The sequence below is a fragment of the Thermobia domestica genome, chromosome 6 (genome assembly GCF_964235325.1).
Source record: "Thermobia domestica chromosome 6, izTheDome1.hap1.1, whole genome shotgun sequence".
NCBI classification, from domain to species: Eukaryota; Metazoa; Arthropoda; class Insecta; order Zygentoma; family Lepismatidae; genus Thermobia; species Thermobia domestica.
Window position 1 is genome coordinate 136,639,346 of NC_137459.1, and position 21,156 is coordinate 136,660,501.

Genomic DNA, 21,156 nt, shown 5'->3' on the forward strand with positions numbered 1-21,156 from the left:
ACACAAAAGACAATTGAAAAGACTCTGTACACGTGCGTAAAAAGGTTTAACGATAGTCGTGAGTGAATAATGTACATGAAGGAGGACAAATATATACATGAAAGTGAAGGGGGTACACATGATAACACAGAAACGAAAGTGTTTTGGAGCATCGTTCCATGATGATGATGATGATCAGTGTTCTACCTGAAGGCAGGTTTTGACCTGAAGGTCCCTGGAAGAAGTTTTGTGGCCCGATCTTCAGGGTAAGGATCGTGTTTTGCTTTTGGTTGACTCCTGGACTCCAAACAAGGATGATACTCTTTACAACATGACAGTTCCTGACGGTATTCAGTTCTACAAAAAGCTGATTCCTCCGAAATGTACAGGCCTTATACAATCTGCTGATGTGTTCTTCTTTCGTCCATTCATAAACATGGTGAAGTTCATCACAGATACGTTAGTGTTCTCCAGTATTAATGTGTGACAACCTGAGAACTTTCTCCGCCTTCAGTCATTTGTTCATAACCAGTTTTCCTCTAGGCGATTCCAAAAGATGATACGCTTTGCGTTTTACAAATGTTCAGCACTCCAATGAACATCCTGGACAGTTTGAAACACCTTCCGCATATTGCTTTGAAAAAGGACTCACAGAGGAATGCTGCAGAGACTCGTGTGACCAGCTTGCTTTCATCCGCTGTGCTCACTGCGAGAAATGTTTGTGTGTTGACCACGCATTCATTCGTGATCTTCACGTCAACTGCAATTAAACTACAAATGGTGCGTACTGTTCTCTATTCTCCTCCATTTGTATTCAAGCAGGTATAATATTCACTTACGCACGTGTACAGAGTCTTTTCAATTGTCTTTTGTGTTACTAATATGTTTCCTTGTGCATGAATTGCTATACTGTACTATATCTTCCATATCAATGTTATGCAGCGCTGGCAACACTGCAGTCCATATGGCAACCCTGATTATGATCTTTCTTAGTCCTTGATGCCCTTGTTATGTTTAGTTTATTTCTTTTGGTTGACTTTCTTTCCTTGTTTGCAAGAAATTAACTTTTCCCGTCATTTCTGACTTTCTTCAATTTTGCCGACATTCAATGTTTCCTCTTTCCTCGCTCCGCTCCCTATGGCCCTTAGCACCTTAAATTTCTGTGTTCTCCATATCTTTTCATGCTCAATCAGATGGCGTATGTCTGCATCTGATTTGCGCGACAACCATATGGTCCCTTACTTGTAAGAGTACAAAACAATAAGGCTACGCATTTGTGACGAATACTAAAAAGAGCGTATCGAAGAAATGGAACTTGCCTTTTCACGCGAAGCGTATGTTTTCCAAAAGAACCATCTACAAAATGAATCGATTTGGCGAGCATATTTTTCTGGCAGTAGAAAAATCCGAATAGTTAACCATAACTTAGAACTGACATATACAGGTACATTCAAACGGTGTTTTTTGAACAACTTAAGAGACCACAGGCTATTATAACCAGCTACATACGCAAAGTATCTTAATGGGGTCCAAACGTGATTGTAGGAATGGGAAATTTCAGCAGTGATAAGATTTGAGTTGATTTTGAGTTTAACGTCCCGTTCAGCAGCGAGGCTATGTGAGACGTGGACCTACTGATTAACGTGGAATCCGAACCACATGAGCTCCCGCCGGGAATCGAACAGCAGTGATAGAAATATCTAAAATAGTCTTTTTGGTCGTGTGTGTAAATTATTGGGACAGGTGGTCTGGTAACAAAGTATGAAAATTATTTACAGAAAATATCGTTGTCTTCTGCATATTGAGGTTAAGACCACTTTTACATGAGAGAACAAGTCCACTTGATGTACTGCATACGTGAGTTGTTGAGGATTCGAGCAATGAGATCATTCATAAAGGCAATGACAAGCAATTGGCGAAAGGGATATGTGGCGGCCTCAGAAAGTGTCTGTAACCTATGTAGTAGACAAATCAGGAGACCTAAAAGCAAACATTCTTGACGAATTCGTCGTAGAATCTCAAGAGGTGGAAGATTAGCATTTATTTGTAACTTCGAATTTGCTCTTATATATCAACAATGTGTATAGCCGATATAATTGGTATAGGAAAATGATATCCTTGTAAGATCCTATATAAAGAGTTGTGTGACAAAGACTTTGTGAGAATCAGAAACTGACAAACCCACAAGAAGTGTTTTGAAATTTCGAACGGTTGCAAGAGCTGTGTGTATATTCCGTTAAAGATGGAGCTTCGTTTGAGCTGTACGGATGGACAATCTTCTTGATATGTTGTTATAAATACCAGTGAAGGTTTTATGGTCTGTATTGAGCAGAGTGACAGGTCGATAATCTGCCACACGAATTTGGTTTCTTCCTTTAGGTATGAAAATAATAATTCCTTCATGCTGATAAACTTGACCACCCTGCAACACAAAGGATATTACGTAGGATCGGACCCGCCAAAGTAAAAATGTCACATGAAACTGGTAAATAATTCCATATTTGCCAGAAGAAGTGCGAAGAATTGTATTTCTTGAAGTGTCACAGGCACGATAAGTGGTTCGTCGGAGAAGTTCTTTGGAATCCTGGCAACAAAGAATCGGACAACGAGGCATCACAGCGTGATCTGAATAAAGCTGGGTATACAACTCCTGAAAATGGGTGTATAGGCCATCAGCTGTCAATTTTGTTCCTGTGTTGGATGTCACCTCTGTGCGCCGTAGCCATTGAGAGTTTTGGCGTCGTAACCCGTGGGTGTATTGGTATAAGGAAATAGGTTCCGAAACCAATCTGCCTGCTGTCCCTCCATTAATAAATACACTAAAAGCATGTTCTAATTGGAGCTGTTTTAAATTGTTTCACCCGCATGATGGCTGCCATATTTGAAATACTGCTTGGTTGTTACCGAAGATTACATAAAGTAACATATAGGAATTCATAAATTTCTCTTTGTCTCTGACAGTTAGTTTACCCATTCCTTGGAGAAACAGACGAATTTGAGGTTTGACAAAATAACATCACCAAATATTTATGCTCGGATAAACTTTCGTGCCCGTGTCCACTGTTCTAATCTGTCAGCAAAGTGTTATATCATGTCGTCGGTTGCAAAGTGGCTATTTAATTTCCAAAAGGTACGACCATACAACCGGGGAATGTCCTGAGGAAATCTTAAAATTAGTGTTAAACATGGGTGGTCAGAGGTAAATTTTGAATGTCAAGCACACTAGGTATATTCTTTTGAAGTAAAACATATAAAAGCGAGACTGGACTCGCATCGACTTGTATGTGAATTGATGATTGTGGTGAGACAATTACCAAATATTTTTGAGACCTAGTTAGGAAGCAAAATTTTTGAATGCTAAACATGGAGTAAATACACTAGTTGTGTCCTGGAGGGATAAGACGGTATCCTTCACCGAGGAGATGAATGGGATAAGTGTGGCGAGTATCAGCGTAACAACCTCTTACTCATAAAAGCGCTCGCGGGCCACACATTGGGCTCTTCCAGAAGGCCCGCAGACACAGAGAATACAGAAATTGTTTACAGCACAGCTAGTCGATCTGCCAGAAGGGAATAGTTGTATGTGTGAAGTGGCCAGTCCTCTTTTTAATAAGATTGCCGTGCCTAACATGGGGAGATTTGGATTCGTTATTGACATATAATTTTAAACAGTAAGTCATTAAATGTTAGCTCTTGCACACTTGCTTGAGTAAAAACTGCGCTAATAACTGTTTATTGATCGTGCTACTAATAGAATTAATATTCAGGGTCATATATGAATATCCATTAACACTGGCTATCATCGTATGAACACAAGACAAACAAAAACACGTTTCAAAACACATACCAAAATCAGTGACCCTTATGTATACACAGCAACAAAACGTACAACCATAGTAACCTTAGGCGATTAATAGTAAAGAGAACGCAATTGCAACTCTCCTCTGTGTGTAAAAGGCAAGTAATATTGCACATCTCTGACCATGAAATAAGCGAAAGACACTTGTTTGCCAACACACAAAACAGTCATATGTCATAACACACACCCAAGGCTCCTTGTTGCCGTGTAGAACAGTTGTTACTGGTTTACACCATATTCTCACAGTCAATATGTTGAAGGTAACCTGGAGAGTCACGTTCCTTCTTTTTTCGTTTTTTAAATTTGTTTCACAGATAAAATCACAGAGACACTATGTATGGCACTCATTGATTCACCGAAATTGGAATGGAGGAGGAGCGAAGTAACAGATTCGTGTTAACATCATATATATCTGACAACTCCACGATTGTCTGATCTGAAAGTTCTACAGAGGCAAGGAATAAGCTTCTATCAAAGAAGGCGTTGGTACGGTCGTTCTTTGTGGTGTTATGTACAGTCTGTTTTCTTCATCAACGCCCGTAAGAAAGTTTGGGGCTTTAAGTATACTAACAGAAATTTAGGGTTTCATCATTAGTGGTGGAAATTTTTTGGCAGTGAAAGCGGGACATTTTTCAACGGAATTCGTAGTATGAGCTACACTAGCATAAGGGGAAATAACATTTTGCTAAGGCTCCGAGATTTGTTCAGGAAATATGGACACTTTACAAAGATCCGTCATCACTGTTGGTTCAATATCCGGGATATAAGACGACCTGGGAGCAGCCACTTCGGACGCACAGATATATAAAGATAACCAAGAAAGTTCTCTTGCTTTTTGTGGAGGTGTGTGTTCCATTGGCCCTCACACCGTGAGTTGAATGCGAATGGAGATAAAGTGAAGGTTAGTTGTTGGTGAGGGTATATCCAACATACTACCTGGTGGTGGGTAGTTCAGCTACACTGTAAACTTGGTTAAGGACAGAGTGAACATGGGACCTCGACAGAGCGTTATAAGGACGTATATATGAGCTCATCCGTGGCTAAGCGGTTAGCGTACGCACCTTTGGCGTGGGAGACCCGGGTTCGATTCTCGGCGGGAGCTCATGTGGTTCGGATCCACGTTAATCAGTAGATCCACGTCTCATATAGCCTCGCTGCTGAAAGAGACGCTAAACTAAAATCAACTCAACTCAAGGATGTATATGCTGTACGAGTTTAAAATGGGGCCAAACGCCACTGAAGCGGGTCGTAAGATACGCCAGGCCTTTGGTGAGAGTGTGGTGAGTATGCAGGCAGTGCAGTGATGGTCTAACAAGTTTAAGAACGGTAGCGAAACACTCGAAGACTCACCACGTGCCGGAAGACCAACACATGTACAAAATGAGGATCTTCAAACTGCAATTGAGGCGAACAGTGGCCAGACGTGTGAGGAACTGGGACTACAATTCAATGTGAGTGAAGAAACCATTCGGCAGCACCTCCATCAACTTGGGAAGCACTACAAGTTAGGTCGCTGGATCCCACATAATTAGACTCCGGGCCAGAAGGCAAGGCGAGCAGATACCTGTGTTTCTTTGCTGTCTCGTCTGAGGAACGAGCCATTTCTGACATGTGATGAGAAGTGGATCTTGTACGGAACTCCACGGCGCCGTCATCATTGGTTAGCATTCCATGAATCAGTTCCAAACCAGCACTGTACCAGAAGAAGGACCTCCTGTGTGTTTGGTGGACTGCTCGCAGCATCGTGAACTGCTACCAGCTGATCAGAGCATCAATGCAACTGTGTACTGTCAGTAGTTGAGCCATGTTCAAGAAAAACTCAAAACTCTGGAGCCAGCATTTCTGAATCGTAAAGGGGTCCTCCTTTTACAGGACAACGCTAAACCCCACGTGGCTAGGATGAGCTGAACACCATTCTAAGCCTTGGATGGGAAACACTGTTGTATCTTCCATACTCCCCGGACATTGCACCGTCCGATTATCATCTGTTCCATTCCTTGGACAATCATCTTAGAAGACGCCAATTCAAATCCCTAGTAGAGGTGCAAAATGTACTTGATACCTTCTCCGCTTCACGGCCCACCAAGTTCTACCGCGATGGAATCCATGACCTTCCAGAACGTTGGCAGAAGGTCGTCGATGCTGATGGGGATTACTTTTGATCTTCCAGTTACGTCTTAGGTGACATATCGATGTTCGAGGGTGGTTGATGAAAAAGCGGCAGAACTTTCTTGGTTACCTTTGTAAGTTGCTGCAAAAATGGCAGGTTTGAAGTTTTCGTTCGTAAGATACACTGCATTTAACATTATCAAGAATTAGTCTAGTGGGAATGCTTTTTCAAGAACACACGGTTGCCATTATATATACGCGTGAGAAATATACTATTCCAGACTTCATAATAATTGTTGCGTACGTGACCATAATACCTCAATACTTAGGGAACTTTGCCATTTAGATAGTCAGAAGGGAGATCCATGATCTTCACACGGGTAATGTGCACTTGGGCATCCATAATGTAGATATCATTTGTGGAATTATCGAGGTGGGTAAACAACATTTTGTTCGGTGCGTGTTCCATAAATTGTTTATGTGATGCACTATTTTTGGATTGGATGTACATTAAATAGCCTTCCTTGCAATATCTGAATGTCTTGAAATATATTCTCAAAATATGTACACATCCAGGGATATAAGTCGGATGGTGAGGGTCGTTTACTGTGCGTAGTTTTGTCAAATACAAGTTTGACTGAATTTTCCCGATGATTCTGCATAGCTCATGTCGAAACTTGTTTACAATACTTCTCAAACTTAATCACAATAGATGAACACACAGTAAGTGTAGAAAAGCTATCACACTTTCGTAAACCAAGATTTAAATACTAGTAGTCGGAATTTCGCTTGCGCACGTCTGCTCCATTCAACCGCGCAATCAAATCCGCCACTCAACTAGTGGGAAAGGCTAGAATTACATTAGCAGCTTCATACAAGTTCTCCATGAGCATGACGATGTTTCGTTGTCCCCGGGCCAGTTTGGGTCATACCAGGTCTGACTGCTTCCGTGTTACGAAATTCGTAAACAGTTTCATCACTGCTTTCTAATATCAAGTATAATACAACGTTGGTTACAACGCCAATGGGTAAGAACTGACTGTGATCAGATACCTTCTTCTTTCAGGTTCAATTACCTGCCTTCCTGGGGTTCAATTACCGCCGGGAGCTGATATGCTTAAAAAAAAAAAAAGTTTAACTTGTGTTTCAGCATATAACAAAGAATATTTTTGCTAACTTCCAATAACTTGCAAACAATTGAAGTTCGTTTTAGTACAAACCATTGCCTAATTTATTACAGAATTGTTCATAGTGTTTGTCACATTATGTTCGACATTTTCTTTGAAGTATAAATATATTCATTTTTTCCATCTATTTATGTAATGAGACGTAATGGCATAATGATATTTTAAACTATGTTCTCTGTTTTGCTGTTTATGGACTATAATGGAAGATAATTCAATTTAGTTTCCAGCTGTAAATCTATTCTTAATTTTTATTAATAGACAAATCTACCACGGTCTTAATGCTTGCAAAACCCTACTTCATCCTATTCATTTGACGAAAACACTGCACCACACCTAAAATTGTAATCATATTTTTATTTGTTGTTGTTGCTCTACCTGATCAGTAAAGAAAAGCAAGGCTCAATTAAAAATCTAACGCCGGTCGTATGGGAGTGAGTTCTTGTACGGATCCAATGAGCCACGGAATAACATATAGCAGAGCTCGTGTACTCTGTAATATGTGGCTAATAGCCGTAAGTTTCAAAAAGAACGTAGTTTTATTTCCTCCTCTTTATCAAGTTTTGCAATATTTCTATAGTATCTTGTGTGAACTGCAAAGAGAAAGGTAATGCATTTACCGATTTTGTTAGGGATTGAGCCTTTAAATCCTTTAAAATCTTTAATAAAATTGCGAGATGGTAGAAAGGTAAGCGTACCGATGTCATTTTCATAATAAGAAGCAAAAGATAATATCCCGTGAAAATATTCAATTTTATTGTGAAAGATAATACTGTTACCGACCAATTTGTCGACCCATTAAATTTGTAAACATCTCCCCAGTTTCAAAATGGCAACACTATCAGTGACTCTACGTTCCAATATGGCGTCCAATTAGGCGCTACATAGTTTCTCTCTTGGACTTTAATTTTACGTTTCCTTCTACTTTTCCTCCTCTCTATCTGATGAGCGTTTTGGAAAAGTACTGCTAGTTAATCTTGAATGTTGTGTGACAATGTTCCTACTGTTTTTTTTTAATTATTTTTTTTTTTTATAATTTGTTTTCCGGGCTCATTTCAAGATTCATTTGGTTAACTTAGAAAATACAGCTAGATAAATAAAATAATTTTACGAAATATTAATAGATAGTCCTTTTTTAATGGGAATACCCTGACAAGGGAGCAAATAAACACACCACACTAGTCAATGAATTTTTATTCAACCTTTTTGATCAATAATACAATTCTCAAGTCCCCAACAAACATGTACATGTGACTTAAACAAAATTATGTCGCCTACTTCGTGGCATTGCACAACCACTAAGCGCTCTGCCCATTTGTTGTTTCGTACAATGTGTTTTTTTCATTGCAAACAGTAAATAGATTAAAACCACATACCAGTCATTCTTTATACCATACTTGTTAAAAACTAAAACCAACAATCAAGCACTATTCGAAATATTCGAAAACACAGTTGCCACAAAGCATTTAATATCAGAGGATAAAAAGATAAAACATATTGTATTCTTTATGCCAGTAAATGTTAGATTTTTCTGTTCAAACACATATTATAATGCTGCCTGGTGCACAGATTCCTTAACATCATCATCGTCTGAGTCAGTTATACGCTTATGTAACTATCATTCTTTTGAATAGCATTTAAATGTTATGCTCCATACTAATCTTAATTTCAACACTTAGAAATTGTCAACAACAAGGAATTCTTTTCAAGGATAAATCAAATTTGTAAACTAAGAATTTTAACAGAATGTAATATATTTTCCAAAATAAAACATGTATTATTTATTAGCAAATACATAGAAACAAATTCGGATCATTGAATCTCTACATTTATATATTTTACAGTACTTTTTTCTTACATCGCTTTACAAGTTCATTGCATTAACTTCGAATCATATACCAATCTTATATTTATCAACCGAACCAATCAAAATTCTACGAGCATATGAATCCACTTAACTAAATAAACGTTTCAGGACGGACAGTTCTTAACTTGTAAGTCTCAGAGAAATCTCTCAAATTCCACATTCAATAAGAATCCCTCTTTCCCAACTAGTTCATTTCGTGTAGAGGTGGACCGATAAACTCGTATCACTTCTGTCATAATTTCTATTACCATTTTATACAGGGACGTACGCTGGAATTCATTTCGAGGGTTAATTAGCTCTTCGGGTGGTCTAAATTCAATATGAGGACAAATTATACTAAATTTGTAAAATCACCCTTAAAATTAGACTAAATTTACAGAAAAGTCGAACTTTCTAGAAGAGTCCGGACTCCCCGGATCTACCCCCTGCGTACGTCCCTGATTTTCTAACACTATACCCTAAAACGGCAGATTCTCTTTAAATTTCAGCCTTTTACCTCCTTAAAACTGTTAGTTGGATAAGGTGATACTCGCTTTTGTTGACGACTCTACAATCAGTTCTAAGAATCTCAGAATATCTCCGTATGAAATATTTCCATCTATGTAGATATATTAAATTATAATAAAAGTCAAAATATATGAGCTTCCAAAAATGTGGCACCCTCTGATTTTGGACTAGGACAACGCGCACTAATCGCATTATCCCCCACAACATTCAAAGTAACATAATTTGTACATCAGCACAATATACAATTCACTGAAAAAAGTACTTCAAAGAACATTGTTTAATCGTGGTTGTACACTGCCGCAAAATAGTTCATAGCTCGTCCATGCCACCGTACAAGGAATGCAACTGAGAACTTTGTAGTAAATCTCATGAATACAACAAATTGTTCAGGTACAAAATTACTTGATAGGCATCAATATGAAAAATACCTTATATTCAAATCACAAGAAAAATCACAGCTTATACAGCAATGGTGAAGTCTTGATTCCCTCTGGAAGGAGCAAAAAACTTCACTGGATGTTTGCCACTCAGTCTCAATTTTTTCACTGAATCAATGTCACACTCCGCCTCACTAAGTTCGTGTCCGTCAGAGAACCCACTCGGTGGATCCAACTTCCGACTGAACATGAATGTTGTTTCTTCCGTTAATGCTCTTCGAACATTCAAGTTAGATGGAACCATTCTTCTGCTCCCAGAACTTGATCTGAAAATATAAAACGGACATTGGGAATTGGTATTTATTTTCTTGTGTTCATGCGACATTTACTAACACACGTATACAACAATTCCTTAATCAACAATTTTAGAACTGAAGAGTTGAAGAAAACAATAAATTAACTAATAGTTTTAAATTTTCTTTTACTCTTTCTCTTTTCAAGGTAGCACACCTTCTGTTACCTCCAAACAACCACTATAACAACAAAGGAATATGGCATAACTTTACTTTCAAGTTCTCGTGAAAAATACATATACTGTATGTCTGTAACTGCAAGTTTTATACATTTTCACAAAAATTAGTTACACTTATTTAACTTCAGGTCTTCAAATTGCTTAAAATTCTAATTCAGTTGGCTTTTCGTAATATTATCATGCATTCTTTTCTTGTTTTCGTACCATATTAAGAATATGAAACTTCTCAAAGAAAAGTATATTTCAGCTGTTTTTAATAGTACTGTACATAGAGAATTAAAATGTATTAACCATATGTAACTTAAAAAAGAATTTAACTGGTTTGAACGCTACTGTACTGGAACGTTCGAAAATGGTATCTCATAGAAAATATTTCTTAGTAAGCTCCACTGTGTCAAGGAAGGCCTGTGCACATAATAAACCACTCAATTTTTGCTTCACTACCGTAACAGTGCCTTCTTCAAAGAAGGGAGGATATTCTGAAGAAGGATTTCTATGAGGCTTGATTCAGTAGAATTTACACAGAAGAGGGAAGCAACTTTGATGTTGGCATTTTGAACATGCAACCAAAAGCACAAAAAGGTTCCTAATTTGAGGAGGTACAAATATAATTTTGGGAAATTGTACCAGGAAATGAAGTTTGTACTCACTCACGGTATATGGAATTTGACGTTTGTTGCATATTGTACTGTCTTTCTTTAGACTTTTGTTTTCTGTTGGATTGGAAAATAAATATTTCGAACAGTATTCAACATCAAAAACAATATTCGAGTACTAACACAAAAGCACAAGCACTTATCACACAAATTTAATTTACATTCTTCTATGTACCTAGGTATATATACACAAAAAGATCTTCATTGATGTTCCTACGACTATTAGATACTAATTTTTACCCGATTAGATAGAGATCTAACAGTGTAAAAACACTATTAAATACTCCAGAGAAAATGAAGAGATTGGAACACTTTATATCAAACCACTGAAGGAAACTTTTATTGTATAGCGGAATAACAAAAACCACAAAAGAAAACTTTTATTGTGTAAAGGAATAATGAAGTGTAGGGTTTGTTACACGATGGACATTAATCATACTATTCTTGAAAATATTTACAAGGTATTTTGTATGTATAAATGCATGTTGGCTGTATAATTGAGAGTAAGAAATCCGTTAAAAGAAGAACTAATTGCAATAGACAAGATTAAGGAGGTACAACACCCTTCAATCAAAATTATGGAGTGTACAATGTACACTCTTGGTCCTAAAATCAAGAGTTTGTCAAAAACTTCACTCTAGATTCTTCCCAATTCCCACAGATCTGAACTCTGTTTTCCTTACCTTGTCGGTTATAATGAATTAAATGCATAGAACATAAGAGAAATAGACCATCTGAACATTGCAAAACCACGCTCAGGAATTATGTCATTCTACTTACAGGTTTCTGTAATTCCTGAATCTTTAGCGTTCCAAGCTTTCGACTCTCCGACTCTCCCCTAGAGGCGTACCTCCCTGGTCACGGAGGTTAAAAACAGGAAGAAAAAGAACAGAAACATAAAGGAATAAAAAAAGGAACGGACTTACCAAGGGAAAAAACTATGCTGTACAAAAAACACGTTGTCAAGTGCGTCACCGATCTACAGATGATGTTGAACCAAACTGAATTATGGTGGAGGGGCCACGGTGGCCCATCGGTAGAGCGTTCACCTCCGGTACATGGGGTTCTTGGTTCGATCCCAGCTCGTGGCAAGTGAACTTTGTGGTGGACAAACACCGTGTGCTTGGTTTTCCTCGGGGTTCCCCCGTTTCCTCCAACTTTCTTCATTCCACCATTTCATTCATTTCTCATCATCACCGTCTCCTTTAGCCTAGCCGGTATAACCGTGGGCGTAAAACTTAAAGATTTCATTTCATTTTCATTTTCAAAGATTTCATTTTTTTTTTTTTTTTTTTTTTGAATTATGGTGGAGTCAATTTGTGTGCCTTTTTTGATTTTTTTGGAAGATTGCCAACTCATGTTATATATGTGTATGTATATATATATATATATATATATATATGAAAACTTTTTAATAACCGCCTCCCATTCATCACTCAGCCATTCCTTGTTTACATTTATTTATTTTTTTAATGAAAAAATAAATTTTCAAAAACCAGTCTCTCTACTTCGTTTCTAGCTCCAAATAAAGTTTTTGAATCTTCTACCCTGTGTTGCGTTTCTTTTAAATGTTTCGATAAACCTGACACTGGATTTTCCGCTTTCGAATCTCTCAATGTGTTCCTTTTCTCGTACTTTAAAATTTCTTTTCGTTTTGCCTATATAACTCTCTTGGCAACTGCATTTTATTTCGTAAATACTCAATTTTTCATTGGGATCCGTGTAATAACTCTTAAATTCGGTGATGTTCTTTTCTAGAGTTTTAGGTGATTTTAAAGTACGAAAACCGTATTGTGTATAGATTCTATTAATGCAGTTGTTAATCTGGGAAAAATAGGCAACCTACGCATGCTAAATAAACAACTACTGTGTACACACAGTTACGTGACCTTACTGACTACATCAGGTAAGGTTTAGTGTGAGACTTCTCTGTATTTCTTTCTTTTATCTTAGCGCCCTACACAGGATTGGATCATCTATCACCCAATTTTTCAATTTTACCATTTTTTCTTTCTTTTTCATTTTTTTATTTCTTACATCTGTTCTCAACATGTCAATTATATATTTATTTACTGACAATGTCCCGATGGTCTATTTCAGTATTGCCCTCTGTGACAGAATGTAGGGAAAATACATATACACATACAAGAACTTTAGACCTTTCTTCCCTATTTCCTTTCGGGACTAGTCGATTACCATTTCCACCAATTTTGTTACAAGATATTTTTATTTGTAGCACTGACTTTGAATAATTCTACATTACATATATTTGTCTTTCCTTTAATCCTGTTTAAACATAGTATAAGGTAAGTATACCAGTAATGGACACTTTGGACACTTAGTATACCAGTAATGGACACTTTCTTTGTTGTCAAATGATAAGCGAATAAAATCACAAAGATCATTCAGATAAACAGTGGTGTACACCTCATACCCTCTAAAGCTGGTCTAGTGAACTGAAGCCCTCGCTGCGTGTCAGGTGTTCTACAGTTGCCATTTGAAGAGCACGCAGATACGCATCAATCAGAATCAAAAATTCGCACTATGAGGTGTGACTAGCAGACGAGTTGCATCTTCGATCATAGCGCGTGAATATCGGTACTTGTTTAAATCAGAACACTTTCTGATGAGTTCTGGCGGTCTTTATTTTTCGACCTCCGAGATTTTTAAATCTTGCCCCCTAAAATGGTTCCATATCAGACCAATGTAACCCATGAGAAAAACTAACTCAATTGAATAATATTAAATGGCGCACCAAGCGACTTCAAGTTTTGAATGCATTTACAATATGAGGCAAAAGTACTTTGTAAGTTTGGAATGATTAGAAGAAAAGACACCGTATCTTGGATAGGGGTAATGGAGGTAAAACCGTATCCGTTCAGTACCATCATGGCGGCCATCTTTAAGTTTATTATCTTGGATACAGGTCCAAATTTTTTTAAAGGAAGGGGTCATGTGATATCGTTTTGCGGTATATATTTACCACAAACACGTCTTAAGGTGTTTCTAACTTCCTTTTAATCGCTTAAAGTTATTACCTTCCGGATATCTGTGCATAAACTTACAACTGTGCTTCCAAACTTATAAGATACGTTTGTCTCATACTGTGTACTGTAAATGCATTCAAAACTTTAAGCACCATTTAAGGTGCTTGGGGCATCATTTAACATTATTTAATTGAGCTATTTTTTCTGTTGGATTATTTTGGTCTGATATAGAACCATTTTAGGGAAGTGAGACTCAAAAAAGACACGGAAGTCGAAAACTGAGGACCACCCTAATGAATACATTTTATAGAACACCTTTCTTTTTACGACGAAAATCGGATTTAACGTTTCGACGCCCTTTAAGAGGGGGCTGCCATTACTGGAACACATTATTATGGATTTGCCCAGTAATGACCAGGTATGACCATTACTGGAGCATTGGGCCTGTAATGACCCCCAATGCATTTCCTAGTGTGCCTGTAATGACCACCTTGTGCTAACAGCTTATGACTCGCTTAAGTTTTGAAGGATTTCATCGGCGTAAAAAAGCTAAGGTCTTTCCAAAATTTATGGACTTGGAATGATAATCCAGAATATGTGTCATTACTCGAAGTCTGAGAAAAATGAAAAATGCTTCGGTCGCTCCTGGAAACAAATGATCTAATAATAACAGGGATTGTATGGATCTGCCAAAGCCTTCTTGCAACCTCCTGAAGCCGAATCTCCAGCACCTGATGATAGCGGAATTGCTGCACAAAACCAATTGTGTGGCACATTTCAATCTCTGCGGAAGAAATGTTAGTTCAACTAAGCTGCTTAACTGAAAACCACGCATTCAGTCCTCCTCGTCCGATACCAGAAAAAAGCGTCTTTAGCCCGTTCAGGCGAGCTACAAATATAATATATCCAGAGCCAAGTAAGATGAAGAAAACAGGGTGATCAAAGAAGTGTTACTTAGTGACATTAAATCCAAATAACGGCAGAAATATTACAAGGAAGGAAGGCAAACAGAGAATGGAGGTACAGCTTTATATCCCAACAGTGACGACGGCGTTATGTCAAAGCAACTATTCATTTTACTTTCATGTACAAATATTTTTCATTCTTATATTCGAATATTGTTGCTCAACATACTGATGTAACATTATTTTGTTGCATTTTATTGTATTTATTTTCTAAATTACCTACGTGAACCACGTGATGATATGTTAGTGAACTGTGAACGTAATATTGGGATTTCTTTCGTCAGTGTCCATTACTGCTACTAAACGGTGACCATAACTGGTACACTTCGATTTCTCGCGTGTCCATTACTGGTGCAGTTGCAGACCTTTCAAAAGCAAAATAATATATAGTTTTCAGTTAGTTCACAGTTACAAAAGAACAAAGGAAGGAAAGGATCCTACAAGGGAAGGAAAGGGTTATTAAACAAGCGAACTTTCATAACGTTCTCGTATATATAAAAAGTACAAAATAATCATTAATGTGTCAATTACTGGTACAGTTACCTTATATATATATATTGGAGTACATAATGATGACGTGTAATAAGTCCATAATATAAATGTGTTGCTAAATATGAGTAGTCTCAGTACAAAATGATACTATATTTTAACTTTTAAAATAAAAAAAAAAAAAAAACGGAATAAGATAAGTCTATAAACATAACGAGAAAAAAAGAAAAACGAAAATATTTTTACCTGAATCTTCCATGGCGAGGAAGGGATTTTCTCTCAGAAATTGGTGACGGTTCTGTTGACGTACTTGACTCGTGCGTGTGATATAGGAAGTCTGTAAGGTGAAACTTGAGAAATAATTACACGTTTACTATTTTATGACACAATAAGTAAACAATTTTAATACATGAACATGAGAATCGCTTGATAATATTATGTTGCTATCATTAACTTTTAGTAAGCTTAAGTCTGCCCTTATTAAGGAGATGGGCAATAATCAAGAAGTTTTATATGATTGGTATAATCGAAAATCTATTTTGCACACAAACATTTATTACGGTGATGCTCATACATTTAAAAACCATACTCAAATAAAGTGCAAGATTATAAATTATGAACAAAATATACCCAGTTGCAAGGATGCATTTAATTTTTTTTCCTAGAGGAAGGCCTATTTCTAAAATTTATACATATCAGACTTAAAAGCAATTTAAAATGCCTTTTTTTTTTGTTACGTGTAAAGCTCGTCAATTTAGGTTGAAAGGGTTTTGCCCTTAACTGACAGAATTTGGTAAAAGTAAAGTCAGTATCTTAAATCGAAGATAATCTATGAGATAACAGAAATAATGAATGAAATTAAATTTCTAGTTTCACTTCCCACGGTTATGCCGTTTAGGTTAAAGGAAACAAATGATTAATGGAAGCGAATGCATATGTAAGAACTTGTGGAATGACGATGTTGGAAGAAACGGAAGAACACCGAGAAAAACCTATACACACTATGTTGTACACCACAAAAGAATATATAACATCTTTACATTGTAAGTTCATTATTACTTCTAGTGAGGAAATAAGTCCTGACTTTGATTTTAAAGTTTAATATACTCGTACTTTTAGTTTATTAGGTTAAAAATGCTTTCTTGTGTATACCCCGAAAGAATAAGCATATTATATGAAGAGATATAAATACAATTAGAAAATGAACAATAGGTCATATTACGGAAATGAAAAATTTCCTAAGTAAATTCTTTATTTTCAATAATATCATTAACCACAATAATGTGGTATCGGATTATACATTTGTTCCTACTATCCATCACTTTTTTCTTTGCTCTCATCTACCTCTTAATTTTCATTTTGATAATTCGAATAGCACTAAACATCCAAATTTTAACTTTACTACTTTGTATATGTTTTCTTTGAAATTTGGCCTGCAGTATTTACAATTGTGAGATATAATACGAAAGAAACATCCGTATCACTTAATTAGTATTCTAACTTGACTACAGGATACAACATATAGTATATTACAATAAGAAACTTTGGGGACTCTGGGATGCAAAGCGAACATACTATCTCTCTACAAGTATGTCATTTTTATAGCAATATATATTTCATTATTCATGGCAGCCGAATTGATGTTTAATGTTAAGCTCTTCTCTCATGTCCAACAACATAGTTGAAGTGGCAAAGCCAGAATTGTGAATTTAAAGTTTGCTGCACCATAACCAATATAAGAACTTGATATTTCTGATCTGAAGCAATAACTGAGTTAGAGAATGTGTTTTATCCGAGAATAATAACGAAACAACCATGATTCTAGTTGCATTCGTTCTATTTTACAGTTGTTTTATTTTGCCAATGTTCTTTTTATTATGGTTATAGTTTCATTTCGAAAGTTAATTTTACCAATGAGAATTGACATGAAAATAAATATTAACACTTTAAGCGCCATGAGCATGTATTTTATGCATAGTTGGTCTATTACTGGGGCATCACATATATGTTATGCACACGTCACGTGTTATTCAGTAGACTATTGAACGCTGCTGGCCTCGGAGCTAAAACATCTCATTTTGGGGCTTGGCGCTTAAAGTGTTATTCTTTCGAATCCCCTGTAACTTTAGTGTTGCATTATTCACAGAATGTGATAAGCTCTAAACCCAAGCAACAAATTATACAGACAAAGGTGGAAATTCATATTTACAATTGAATTACTTGGTCCAAACTTACTATACACTACGCTCCTGGTACTGTGTAAACCAGATTTCGCAAACGAGGCTAAATTTAAAGCATGATGATTGAACACTGCATTACCATAAGTATAGGTTATAACAGCTCCTGGCAAAAAGTAAAGAATAGTAATAGGACATTGACGTTTTGTTTGCAGGGTCATAAATTTGAGTCTCGAAGAGATGTGAAAGGTTTTGAAAATGATGTATCAATCTAAGGCACTTCTATATTGATAGACTTGTCATGTGAACTTCGCGATCAAACGCAAAATATTATTTATACACCATTTATAACAGCTAATTATATTATTTATAATGCATACACTATAATGATGATATTATTATCATCTATTTTTGTATTATAATAACATGCTGTGCATTCCTAATGAAAAGTGTACCATGTCAACACGCAACATTTATCCACTGAAAATTGGTTTTCTCAACGAAGATTTGGCAAAACAGTCCACTGCATGATCACTGGTTTACGTCAAACACCAATTCGGCTGCCGCGTCAATTTAATAAATTAAAATATTAGCTTTAAATGACAACGAAATTTGAAGCACACTGACACCCATTTACAATACTTTCTTGGAATAGTGCAGTGCTGAAAGTGAAGAATCTGAGGATGTAGTATGTTTCAGTATAACTCAGAGTAAGCATACTCCTTTGTTATCACAGTAAATTTCTCATGTAATGACGAACGCAAAAAATGCAACCAGAGGTAGAGGTACGCTGATCATAATACTCTTGAGGTGGTGGTATGCATATCCCTTCAGTACTGGTGAAGTGGAATATTTCAATCCATGAAGTTAGAACATTTTCTCAGATCAAGCTACTGATACCAATTGCAGAACTGAATTATATCGATTGCAGACAATTTTTACATCGTAACAAAAGAAAAAAGAAACTGAGTTTATTTATGAATACTACAATGATAAATTTCTACGAAAATACATCTCGTTTCTTTGTTTCTATAAGAAGCACCAAGCTAAAGAGACACAGGGGGTGGGATTCATATTCTGTTCTACTCTTGTTCCAAGACTACTCACGGATTCACCCTGTCTCTATGGCATGGGTACTTGGGGAAACGTGGGACTGACTACATCATCTTCTGTACGTGTCGGATTTAGGTCACTGTAGACAGAGTCTTAACACTACATCACCTGTGGGACATCTCAGCCTATCCTGAATAGGAACATGTTTTACCATTACACTAAAACTAAAGTAATAACTTCTCAATGCGTTAAAGCAAAACTTTAAATCTGCAATGCTATTATTAAATTAAAGAACCCCCCTTCCATGATTCTAGACGCTATAAAATGTACAATAAAGTGTAGAATAGATAAAACTCTCTGGCTAGTGTTAGCTGATTGGTAAAAGTAGGTAAATGAAGATGATTACTCAAACCAGAAAACAGAAATCTACGATAGACGATAATGGTAGCTGAAAGTTGGTACAGTAATTATACAGTATATCTTGATGATCAAGTTGTTAAATCGTGTACTTTGTCCAGAAGATCCCGGGTATGGTACTTGCCTCGGACACAAGCTCGTATAATGGTGTAAATTACACTTTAAGAATTAGGTCCCTTCTGACAATCTCAGTGCTTAGAAAGGACGTTAACTCCAATCAGTTAATTAATTAGTCAACTGATTATGCATAATCGAATTGAATTTATTAAATAAATCCAATGTATACAGGCCGTAGAATCGGATTATTTTATGCGAATGTTAAAATAAAGAATAAATGCATAATTTCTATTATTCATTATATATATTAACGGAAAATTTTATTACAATTTTTTTTAATTGTTAAATAAACTTAGTCAATCAAATTGAGATTTGAAACTTTACCTACTTGAAATCAATGTTTCACACTTAATTAAAGAAAATAAAAAAGTTACATATTTGTAATTATAAGTAATATTTAAAGTAAAACTGATCTGATAGTTCTATTTTGACTTACTTCATTTTTCTAAACAATAACATTTCTAGATGATTATAATGCAATTCACGGTCTAAAGTTCTTAAAAAATAATCATAATCTGGGAACTCCTTGACATATTTTCTTTCTATTTTTAGAACATTATATTATCTTAAAGTGCAACAATATATTGTTATAAACAATATGGAAATTGTTGGACGAATAACTTAATAGTATATAAGGTATATAAGTATAGGTTTCGCTATATAAGATATTAGGTATAGTATATACATAGTTTCCCATAAGTTTCGTTAATGGGAAAAATTTTCGGTAGCTTGTGTATATTCATATCATGAATGTTTTTATCTTTTTAAAAAATTACGTTGTATATCAACAATCTGAAACCATCAATATGTTCAATATTTACGGAACTGAACTTATAAGCTTTCTGAACTCTATCAATACTTTTGCTGAATTAGTAGCATGTATAACTAATAACGAAAATCATTAAACAATTACATCAACTAACCATTCTTACTTCATCGTGTGAAGTTTAAATAGTCTCTACGAGTACTTCCAATTTCACATTGTTCAAAAATCCAGATTACTATTGTGTGCATACAAACTGCTTGCTCAAGAGGTTACAGTGTTTTCATGAATGTATATCTCAACAAAATGTTGCATAGATATCAATGTAATATTGTTTTAAAGTTTCCTGTAATATACTTGTAATCAATAAAATTTAGTGATATTATAATGAAAATATTAGTGTAAAAATAACGTTATTGGATTTTCGTTGTATTCTTAAGAGACCTCTCGTACCTCCAGCAGAGCATCAAAATCATTTGCTGATCTTAGAGCTCTTGCGTACAAAGAAAGACGCAATTGTATTACGGTACTCAATAAAATGATCGACAATTTAATGATTTTAATAGATGATTATTAACGAATTTGAAAGAATGCTACGTTGAACCATTCCTTGCATCACGTTTGGCATTATGTTTAGATAATATATATCTATTGTTTTTGTTTCTAGTTTTCCATACTACAAGCATTTAAAACCATGGTTAAAACACTGTCAAAAACATTAAAAATGGATATGAAGGATGACTACTAACTTACTGTGATGCACAGATCTCTGGGACATGGACAACCTTTCTCCGCTGGGACCAGGTTCATCCAGGTGGTTGGAAGACTCTGTTCGACTTGAGGTCCCTTGTTCAGTATCACTGTCTGAGCCCAGAGTGTCGTACTCTTCACTCTCAGACTTGAATGATTTGGATTTCCGTCTTGACCTCCGCACCTTCGAGTAATGGTCAGTAGCAGACTGCAAATACATAGTGACCATGTCCAGCTCTTTTGAATTTAGAAACAACAATATTTTGTGTTTTTAGGGATATTGTTGATTTTAATTACTGTTTACATCTACAAGCATACAAATACACTATCTTCCAAATTATTTTAAACATGCACGCATACAATTTGAA

At 36.0% G+C, this 21,156-nt stretch overlaps 1 protein-coding gene across 1 annotated transcript in view; it reads right to left on the reverse strand.

Moving 5' to 3' along the window:
* Positions 1-8,308: 8,308 nt before the first annotated feature.
* The window catches only part of LOC145687313 (cell adhesion molecule Dscam2-like), a 1,291,367-nt gene continuing 1,278,519 nt past the window's right edge, over positions 8,309-21,156 (reverse strand). The window contains exons 31-33 of the mRNA XM_081760775.1: positions 20,792-20,996; positions 15,758-15,848; positions 8,309-10,208 (exon numbers count right to left, since the gene is read on the reverse strand). Coding sequence (XP_081616901.1) covers positions 9,965-10,208; positions 15,758-15,848; positions 20,792-20,996 — 540 coding nt within the window. The 3' untranslated portion in view covers positions 8,309-9,964. The remainder of the gene's footprint in view (positions 10,209-15,757; positions 15,849-20,791; positions 20,997-21,156) is intronic.